This window comes from Bos indicus x Bos taurus, chromosome 10 (genome assembly GCF_003369695.1).
Source record: "Bos indicus x Bos taurus breed Angus x Brahman F1 hybrid chromosome 10, Bos_hybrid_MaternalHap_v2.0, whole genome shotgun sequence".
NCBI lineage: Eukaryota > Metazoa > Chordata > Mammalia > Artiodactyla > Bovidae > Bos > Bos indicus x Bos taurus.
Window position 1 is genome coordinate 97,087,312 of NC_040085.1, and position 11,493 is coordinate 97,098,804.

An 11,493-nucleotide genomic window follows, 5' to 3' on the forward strand; every position below is an offset into this window, starting at 1 on the left:
ATGTTAGCATTTCTAACATTTGTAAGTTAAATCAATATTCGATACTTTAAACTTAACGGAGTGAACAACAGAATTTATAAAACTTGTGTGTATTTAGCTGATCAGTAATTTATGAATTCTGATAACTAATTGATCAAATACATAAAGTTTTAAGAACCATAAAAATGACTGAAGTATAACCAAGAGTTCTAAGAAACCATTAAAGAAACACTAATGGAACATTAGCAGGGAAAATGGTTAAGAGGCTGGAATGAAACTTTTTGATGGCAAGTTTTTTTTCAGTGAAGAGACAAAAAGAATGGCTGAGAATGAAAAACAGAGTGAATGCTACAAAACTAACCAAACATAAATGTGGAATACAAGTCGTCGAGCAGCAGCTGTCAGGGTGGACGTGCACAGCAGGATGGTGCACAACTGCGAATCCCCATTCAACCTCTGAGCAGTCTTCGCAAGGCACGATGCCTACCTTGGTCAGCACCTTGCTCAAACAGAAAGGGAGTGTCGTATTACAAGGAAAACGCAGATGAATAAAATACTGGGTTGGCCGAAAAGTTTGTTCGTGTTTTTCTGCAGGATGTCACGAAAAACCCGAACGAACTTTTCAGCCAACCCAATATGATAATGGTTTGTGAATACACGAAGATTTCCGAGTCCAACACACGTGTTACGCTAGGTACAGCTAGTCACACTAAAAATAAAATGCTAAAAACTCACTCACTGTCTTCTGTGGGAAGGACCTGCAGGGAGTAAATCCACTCTATTATATCATCCTTGTTCACCACATCTAAGGAGTCCAACATATCCAGCCCAGAGAGTGCGAAAAATGCAATAGTCAACCTAAAAAGAAAAAAATATAAAATTCCATCTTATCAAACCAATGAAGTCTTTCTGTTTCAGAAAAATAATAAACTCATTCTAACTTTACAATAATTTAAATGATAGCCCCAACTTGTGAAAACAGAAAAACCCAATTTAGTTTTATAATTTAATAATATCAATCAAATCTTTGTTTTAATTTCTAATAAAGGGATGTTTAAGGCTTAAGAACTCAGTGCTACTCATCTGAAGTATACATGAATTCACTGAAGCCAGGTTATGAGCAACCTAAAGGCTAGAAGTAGAATTGAGAAAGAATTCCATGCACCTAGTCAGTATATATAAGGCCAAAAGGATGGAAAATATATACAAATCTCAATTTTCACTGATTCGCTAACAGCAATTTATCAGTTCAGTTGCTCAGTCATGTCTGACTCTTCGCCACCCCATGGGCTGCAGCATGCCAGGCTTCCCTGTCCATCACTCCCGGAGCTTACTCAATTCATGTCCATTGAGTTGATGATGCCATCCAACCATTTCATCCTCTGTCATCCCCTTCTCCTCCTGCCTTCAATCTTTCCCAGCATCAGGGTCTTTGCCAAGGAGTCAGTTTTTCACATAAGGTGGCCAAAGTATTGGAGTTTCAGCTTCAGCATCAGTCCTTCCAATGAATATTCAGGACTGATTTCCTTTAGGATTGACTGGTTTGATCTCCTTGAAGTCCAAGGGACTCTCAAGAGTTTTCTCCAACACCACAGTTCAAAAGCATCAATTCTTCGGTGCTCAGCTTTCTTTATAGTCCTGCTCTCATATCCATACATGACTACTGGAAAAACCATAGCTTTGACCAGATGGACCTTTGTTGGCAAAGTAATGTCTCTGCTTTTCAACATGCTGTCTAGGTTGGTCATAACTTTCCTTCCAAGGAGCAAGCGTCTTTTAATTTCATGGCTGCAGTCACCATCTGCAGTTATGCTTATACCTGGTGCTTAATTTTTAAGGATGTTAGAATAAATCTATCATTATTCAAATTTGTTTATAAATAATGTGACCCCTTGCGAAAAAAGGGGGAACAAGGAACACTAAAAATGCAAATGCACTGTAACTCCCATTTCCTAGAAATGAACAGTCTTTGAGAAATGCAACACTCTAAAGCAAAATCCTTCCCCTCCAAGATTGTGCACTAACTCAGAAAGCTAAGCCCGTACTCTCACATAAAAACTGGTCCCCGCAGTGGCTGCTTTTTACATGAATAGTTTGTTACATATATAGTTCCTTTCCTGTTGAGATGCATTCTATGGTATTGTCTGATTGAACATGGTTATCTCATTTCCACATTCTAATAATTCCTATGACTAACACTGACAAACTAGGACTTCAAATTATCTGGTCTAAAGTCTTCTCGCAGAGCCACTCCATGCATTCTATAACCTTTTATAGAGATTCCAAGGGAAAATTAAGCCTTAACGCACTAAGGCAATCACTATATATAATTAACTTCTCTCCTCTGCATTTAGAATGGTATTACTAATTTTAGGAGAAATGGAAAAACAGTCACTCATTTTTTTAAAGGGTATAATTCTCTCTCTAATCCCTGGTTGAAAAGGCTGGCATCCATTAGATAACAGGAGGAGAAATCAGAGAGCAATTTAATTCCAACCAAAGCTTTAATTCCAACCAAAAAATTAAAACTAGTGAGATACTGGTATACTCAAGAAGACACTCTGGGAGACTTACATTATCTAGAGATTGGAAAGTGGAAAGTAAAAGCCACTCAGTTGCATCTGACTCTTTGCGAACCCATGGACTATATAGTCCATGGACTTCTCCAGGCCAGACTACTGGAGTGGGTAGTTTATCCCTTCTCCAGGGGATCTTCCCAACCCAGACTTGAACCCAGGTCTCCCACATTGCAGGTGGATTCTTTACCAGCTGAGCCACAAGGGAAGCCCATTGAGAGATTATTATTATGTATTAGGCACTGACCTGGAGAAGGAAATGGCAACCCACTCCAGTATTCTTGCCTGGAGAATCCCAGGGACCGAGGAGTCTGGTGGGCTGCCGTCTATGGGGTCGCACAGAGTCAGACACGAATAAAGCGACTTAGCAGCAGCAGCAGGCACTGACCTAGAAAATTTCTCATTATTATCTCAGTTTAATTCCAACAAGTCACTGAGATCCACTTGAATTAGAGAGGTGATTTATCTGAGTAAGATCAGGAATACATGAAGGGGAGTAGAACCCCTTTATGTGGGAAGCAGTAGTTGAGAGCTCAGATCTGCAGTCAAATGAGCTAGCTTCAAATCCTCGGTTGGCCAATTTCCATCCATCTGTAATGTGGTTAAGTTACCTAACCCTTTCTAAGTCTTTTCTAAGTCAGCTTCCTTACCTGTAAATCATTGTACTTCACACAGTTATTGTGCTTACCTGCTCACAAGCAAGCACTAAATAAATGGAAGCTACTGCTATTGGTATTTCCTGATCTGAAGGGACAGCGCTAACATTCACGGTCTTAACACTACAGGCCTTTTCACTGGTTGGCAATCTCCACCACCCCCACCCCCAACCACTCTTCTCTAAAACCAAATGCTTTAAACGTGGGGAAAATTTCTACCTAACAGTACCCACATTTCAAAGTCACTTCACTTGATGAAAGTTATATTTCATGAGATAAGGTCTGCCTTGTGCATGATATGCAGTCAAATAATTTACAGAATTAACTAACAAATAAAGGACCTGCAATATTACATCTGACCCTCCTGGAGAGCTATCATTGGGTTCAGTTTTGCTGAAATCTATAAAGTGAATGACTACAGTCAGGTAAAATAAGGCATCTAATAATTCAGTTTATTAAATCATTACTATGTGCTCAGTCACTTCAGTCGTGTCCAACTCTTTGTGACCCCATGGACTATCTAGCCCGCCAGGCTCCTGGAGTGGGCTGCCGTACTCTCCTCCAGGGGATCTTCCTGACCCAGGAACTGATCCTGCCTAGCCCGCATTGCTGGCGGAGTCTTTAAGCAAAATGAAGAGAGATGTAAGTGAGAGACAACGTGAAGACGTTGAGAGAACAATGATCTTCCCGTTACTAAAATATGTTACAGAAAAATGTAAACAAGGGGCTGTAAAAATAAGTAGGTATTATTTTTTAAATTAAAAGCAGAAGTCATCCAGTCCATCTCTTTCGTTTTCTAGCTCAAGATAATAAAATCCAAAGAACTCAAGTAACTTACTTCAGATTTCAGTGCTGGATCACCAACAGAAACTGCTGAGGGGCTCTGAGTCAAAGGCGTGTTTCTCAAGTATGGCGCAACTGGAATCGGCGTAAAGACAAACACCACACCAGCAGCAAAACCTGGAGGCCGAGACCTCACTACACAGCAAAGAAATCAGAAATCCTAGACGGAAGGCAGGGTCTGGCACCTGGGGCTTGGGTGAGTGGGGATGGGAAGCAGTGAGCTTCTCAGGTGACTCTAGTGGGCAGCAAGGCTTACAGAAGCACAGTGATGTGCACTGGGTCAACACTGCTCCCCAGCGGCCATTCTGAAGACAGTTTGGTTCTCATCACTAGAGAAGGGTGCTCCTGCTACCCAGTTGGTACAGTGGGGTACGCTGCTATGATGCACAAGACAGGACCATTCAGAAAAGAACTATCTGGACCAAAATGTCAAAAGTGCTGAGGTCTAGAAACTCTGCCCTCAAGTCTTACGGTTATCTGCATGCAAGTGTTAACTGAGTCTTTTTTAAAATTATACTGGTACTATGATATGGAAATCAGTCATCTGATGGTAAACTATTTTAAAACCTTGTATACTTATTAAAGGCTTCTTAAAGTCCAGCATTTTCAACCCATAGCACTTTAGACTAAGGTTTATAGGATTAACAGCACTATAGTGAAAAGACTGTTTATCAAATTTAGCATCCAGCAGTGGCTGGCAGAATAGAACCAAGAAGCCTTTGGAGCAAACATCCAGCCTTCCTCTAAGATAAGATAATAAGAAAATATTCTTTTGGGGACCATACTAAAGTTCTCAAGTAGTCCTAAAACTCTGAGAGCGAGATAATTAAATAATTCCTAGGGAATAAAAAGGAATTCTGGGCTGGGGGCCTCTGGGAGAAATAATGTGAGGTCTTATGGTGCCTGGGGTAGAGACCATCAGGCAACCTGTCTTGGTGCAGGCATCTAGAGGGGTGACTGTGCCAGTACATGTTCCTAAGATGAGGCCAGCAAAGTGCTTTTTACTTTATTACTTCTTCAGAGTGCATCTGTCTGTTTTCTTCCTTTCTTCTTTCCCCCAGAATTGAACTCTGAGACTGTAGCCTGAAAAACCAAAGTAAGCCATGTCTTCCTGCCCGTTCTCCTACTCTGAACATTACATATAAAAAGTTTAATCTTACATGGATGAAGAAGTAACATCTCCACCCCACTCCCCCTGAGCCTGATCAAGTTCCTTCACCAGCAGATCAATTTGCAGGTAAGAGACATGAACTAAATGATGCTTCCAAAAGGCCTCACATTTTTTAGACTTAAGAACAACTGTTTTCAGGCTTAGAAAACAGCACAAAAGAAGTAAGAATTAAATAAAACCAAAAGAAAAAAGGAAAAACATTCTGTGCAGTGGGGGGAAAAAAATTCTAGCCATACTATAATTTGACTCTTGAATACAAGCTTGAACTGCACGGGTCCACTTATATGCTGATTTTTTTCCCAGTAAATACGTACTACAGTGTACTACACACAATCTGAAGTTGTGGAACCTCTGGTAAGGAGAGCCTGACCTCTGATATTCCACTGCACACCCTGGGCCCCAAGCCCAAAGTTGCTCAAGGATCAGCTGTGATATGATTTTCTTATGCTACTATCTGAGTATTGTACCATCAGGTCAGAGCAAGTGAACGATCATTTGGGGTATACCAGGAACACTCACTTATGGGAGTTATGGATCAGGGCTTCCCTAATAACTCAGTTGGTAAAGAATCCGCCTGCAATGCAGGAGACCCTGGTTCTATTCCTGGGTCAGGAAGATCTGCTGGACAAGGGATCGACTACCCACTCCAGTATTCTTGGGCTTTCCTTGTGGCTCAGCTGGTAAAGAATCCACCTGCAATGCTGGAAGATCTGGATTGGATCCCTGGGTTGGGAAAGATCTCCTGGAGGAGGGAAAGGCTACCTACTCCATTATTCTGGCCTGGAGAATCTCATGGACTATATAGTCCACAGGTTCGCAAAGAGTTGGACACGACCGAGCGACTTTCACTTTCTTTTCACGGGAGTTGACTAGATTCTCAAATTTTGGGTCACTTGCTCTGCTACTTTATAGTACAAATTTCTTTACTGACGTCTACCAGCATCTTCAACAATAGACTGCATTCCTGGCTAGATCTAAGGTGGGGCTATGGCCAAACCAGGGCTTTCCTGGTGGCTCAGTGGTAAAGAACCTGCCTGCCAATGCAGGAGACTCAGGTTCGATCCCTGAGTCGGGGAAGATCCCTCGGAGAAGGAAATGGCAACCCCTTCCAGTGCTCTTGCTGGGAAACCCCATGGACAGAGGCACCTGGCAGGCAGGAGTCCATGGGGTCACAAAAGAGTCAGACACAAATTAGTGAGGACAACAACATGGCCAAAATCATGCTGCCGAAGAGCTCTTAATTATAAACGAACAGTTACATTAAGAAACAGAAGCACCACTGCTGATAAAATTAACAGTGGAAATGGAGAGTCTGGTAGTATACATTAGAAAGAATCATGAAGTTAAAATACATAGTACATAGAAGCACCAATAAATAATTATGAATGAATGGTAGAAAGATTTGTGATTTCCAGAATTTTAAGCTGATTCTTCATTCATAATATCTTGAAACAGTAATTTTCAAGATATTGAAAATATCTTGAAATATTTTCAAGGTATTAAAATATTTCAGCCTATATTTTATGCTGAAATATAGGCCTATAAATTGACTATTTATAGTCAATATTGGTCAATTTATAACTACAAATTATAATAGTTAGCTATTATAACTATAATAGCTCAGCCTATAAATATAATAGCTATAAATATATAGCCTATAGATATATAGCCTATAACTATAATAGCTCAGCCTATAAATATTTTCAAGAACAGTCACACATTTTTGGAATTAACATGCAAAATAAAATTTCTCCTGCAAACTAATTTTTAATAAGAAGTGTTTACTGAATATCCACTACAGACTAGAAGTGAAATTCATGTCTGACTCTGCGACTCCATGGACTATATATACAGTCCATGAAATTCTCCAGGCCAGAATACTGGAATGGGTAGCTATTCCCTTCTCCAGGGGGATATTCCTAACCCAGGGATTGAACCCAGGTCTCCCGCATTGCAGTCAGATTCTTTGCCACTACAGACTAGATGTCATGACAAAAATAAATAAGACAAACATCCTAAACTTAAGCAGGTTAAATTTGTGGGGAAAATTACAAAGTACCTATATCCTTCTGCCTCTTGTTCTCTAGTTGGCAGTTTCAACCCTAGAATTCTGGGATTCCTCCTTCCTTCTTCATCCTCTCCTTTCTATTCCTATTTCTGCTATCCCAGGACCTGGCTCCTGGATGACTGCAACAGCTTCAGTCACTATTGATGACTCTGGTTCTGGTCTTGTCCCACTTAACATAATAACCTATCTAAAGTCTAGCGATCACTCTGAAATGCTTATCTAACCAGAAGACCCACTGCTTGGCAACTTCCCATTACTCACATGATATTTAGTTCCCAGTTTCTTGACATGGCAAAGTCCATACCTACCCCTCCATACTCAATTCTGACCATACCTGCCTAACATTTTGAACCACTATTAAGAGAACTGACTGATGACACTCTGGTCAACACTCGCCTATCTATCTTTATTGTCTTTATCGTCCTTTTGCCTATTATCCACCCACCTACATGAAAACTCAACACATTTAATATTTAGCCCCAGGGTTACCTTTTTCCAAGAAGCCTCAGACTAGACTCTTCTCTGAGTCTCTCTTTGGGTGGAATTACACAGGTGCTTCCAGAATGCCCTGTGACGATCACAACCTTTGTGTGAACAAACTCACAGAGGGGCAGCAGGGGTCGGCAGCCTCAGCCTCACCTGGGAGCCTGTTGCAACCGCAGCATCTTAGACCCCGCCCAGACCTACACCCTGAGAATCTGCATTTTGACAAGACCCCCAGGTGAGTCACATGCACGTTAGAGCTGGGGCGCACTGCTGTAACCACCTGTTTGTACTTTTCTTTCTTCTATTAGGCAAACTGTCTCAAATTTTAGTGGGCATGAGAGCCACCTGGGATGCTTACTATGCTGCTAGACTCCCAAGCCCATAAGAAAGTCCGACGAAGCAGATCTGGGGAGGGGCCTCAGGTATATGTCTTTTTATAAGCACCCCATTATCACTGATTGAGAGACACACTGTCAGACTGTGATGTACTTCAGATAAGGGAGGGAACCAAAGGACAAAGAAGTTTGTAGGTGGCTAAGTGGTGACATCACAGGATACACAGGGGATATGGAGGACACCAGGATAGAAAGACTTTGTAAATGTCTTAGAAACAAAACGAATTGTCTAAACCCTTCTAGAAGAGCTGGATCTGTAAAAATAACAGACTATGGTCAATATTTTGCTTCTCAATTTAAAAAGACCTATTTTAATGCCCACTGCCCAAATACAAATGACAACAATATCACATAACCAAAAAGCTCTCTAAACCATTCATGAAAAGAAACCTGCTCACTGATAAAGCTCACAATCCAAGGCCTATATTCACCTGAGTTAACTAGTAACTACCACTTTTCAGAAGATAAAAGAAAAACCTGAGTGAACCTTTTAATTTTCATAAAGCCACTATTAGAAAAATAAAATAAAAATAAAAGTATTCTATTGGTCAGGCTAAAAGAGAGAGAGAAATGATTTTATTAAAATGATGTGTCAGAAAATGAGAGTCTAAATGTCTAGTTCAATAGTAGCCTTCCCAGGAGTCAGCTGCTTCCTATCTATCAGTAAAAAGAAGTGAACACAGGAATACCTGAATCGTAGGTTCCAGGGGTCCCCAACCTCTAGGATCTAACGCCTGATGATGTGAGTTGAAGCTGATATCATAATGGGAATAAACTGCACAATAAATGTAATGTGCTCGAATCCTGCACCGCCCTCCCCACTTCTCTCCGTCCACGGAAAATCGTCTTCCACGAACCTGGTCCCTGGTGCCAAATAGCTCGGGTACTGCTGCTTTACACCATATCCTCATACCCAGCCATATGGCAGCCCCTCAATAAATGCTTGTGAAATTTAACTACAATACCAGCTAACAGTTATGACTTAGTTAACACGCTGTTTTATCTTAAGTAAAAATTTTGTGACTGGGTACCTTTGCTTAAAAAGTTGAAGCTTCTTTCACAAGCATCTTAAAGTCAATTATGAATCACATACACCACAAAAGGATTTAATGCTGAACTAAGGAGAGTAAAAAGTTTGAATCAAGAAATACTGAAAAACTGCTAAAAAATCACTACAAAAACCAGTATGTGCAGGGTATCTTAAATGTGGTTATTAACTGAGCCATTAAAAAAATCCAAAGTCATTAGGTAACAAACATGAAGCATAAAAAGAATATAATTAATATTTCTTTACTAGCACAGTATATTACATATCTGTTATCTAATACACAATGCCTGGTGTAAATTCTAAGATTATATGGTTATTAAATCAATTGAAGTTAATTGTTTAATAAGATAATTTTTGCTGCTTTACTTATGCTACGAGCAAGATTAGAGTTTACTGCCAATATACATTAGTCTATATGGTTTTGTCCTTGCTGAATTTTAGAGAGATCAAACACAGTGGCATTTTGAAAAAGCAACACAGACCTGTGGTAGCTACAAGCAAAGTTCAACTGTTCAACAGTCAAAACAGGATGACATTTTTAATTCAAATGCCTTAAATTCACATAAAATTAATCATCATAAACTGTGATTTACCAGTATATTTCTAAACATCCCAATCAATTGACTGAGTTTTGGAAATGCTAATTTAATTTAGGTCAAAACATAGGCTCTACTAGTCAGTCAATGCACATGGATGGAGAAAGGAATATAAATGATGCTTCACTCCTTCTTTAGCAAAAATCTGCTCATCTTTCAGGGCTAAGCTCAGAATGACTACTGAACAAAATTATGTACTTATTGCCTGCCTTTAGGCCAGATTAGTCAAGGATCTAGTGCAATGCTGTCCAGCAGGACTTTTTGAGATGACGGAAATATTGAAACACAAAAACCACATGCCAATGTGGTGACTGAGCACTTGAAGTGTGGTAGCTACTGCAAACAGAGGAAGTGATTTTTAAGTTTTATTTAACTTTAATTCAAATTTAAATATCCAAATGTGGCTACCAAATTGGATGAAGCAGTCCAGGTGTTATAGAAGTAAACAAGAAAGACAAAAACTGTGCCTTCCTGAAGTCTACAATCCTGTGTGAAAGATATTAAACAAATCAATCAATCAATATATAATTTCAGGTGGTGACTGGAAGTAGTCTCTTTTGGAAAGGGTGATTAGGGAAAGTCTAAGGAAATCTGGTTTAGGAACCTATTGAAAGCCCTATTGAAACTGCCTGCGTGTCTTGTTCAGCTGTCCTCCAGCACCTATACAATATTTCTTGACCGTGTATGCAGAAGTAATCTATAAAACTTCCCAAACTGACCCAGTCATGAAACGGTCAAACCGTTTAACCCCAGGCTCAGTTAAGAAAACACGGAAAGAGATCAGAGCAAAACCAATCTGCCTTCTCTTCCAAGCCAGTGCAAGGCATCTTTGGAATCTTACTTTGAAATACAGCAATGCAGAGCAAAGATCGCCTCCTCCTCTCGTTCTTCTCATCCCGACTTCTACTCTGAATGGCTAATTCAGTTTCTTAGCCTCTGCCAGATCACAGTCCTCAGACAACCCTAACTCACAATACTACTGCAAATCAAACTTTAACAGGCTGCTCCAACCAACACTGCACCTTTTACGCCAATCCTCAGACTTATAATCCTGGAAGTTCTTATCTACGGAAACCTTAGAGGCTCTCTGCCGCTCCTATACATTGAATGCCTTACAGACATTCAATGAAGAGTTAATGACCTTACGGAGGCAAGGGAAGCACTGGAGATTATTAGTTAAAATACGATAACAAATACTCTTTTTATACTCCGAAGTGAGGCCAAGTGACTCACAGGCTCGGGGAAGCAGCTCAGAGTTGATACGAAAAAATGTTTGGGAAGTGAAAAAGGGCGGAACCTGAAGATTCCAAAAGCCCGCGACTTCCAGCTCGTCCCAGCCCTCTCGCCTTAGCTCGCGGGAGCAATGGGGACCGCACCACGGCCCGGGAGGCGAGGCAGTACCCAGTGGGCGGCGGCGCAGCCCCCTGCGGGCGCCCACTAAGCCGCCAAGCTCCGCAGCGTCTTTCGGGGGGCCGGGCCCCGTGTCGGCCCCGCTGACTGTGAGCTACCAATTACCTGCTGGTCTCGAGCGAAGAGTAGCGCTCAGGCAAAACCTGGAGGCAGCGCTGGAAGAACCGCACGTGCCGGTCTCGTAGGAAATCCAACCGCTCTCCCTCTCCGCTCCCCGTCGGCCGCTCATCCTCTGTAGCCGCCATACTGCTACGGAAACGACGTC

General features: G+C 41.1%; 1 protein-coding gene across 1 annotated transcript in view; it reads right to left on the bottom strand.

The window, feature by feature from the left end:
- The window catches only part of PGGT1B (protein geranylgeranyltransferase type I subunit beta), a 56,266-nt gene extending 44,773 nt beyond the window's left edge, over positions 1-11,493 (bottom strand). The window contains exons 1-2 of the mRNA XM_027552624.1: positions 11,334-11,493; positions 719-837 (exon numbers count right to left, since the gene is read on the bottom strand). Coding sequence (XP_027408425.1) covers positions 719-837; positions 11,334-11,473 — 259 coding nt within the window. The 5' untranslated portion in view covers positions 11,474-11,493. The remainder of the gene's footprint in view (positions 1-718; positions 838-11,333) is intronic.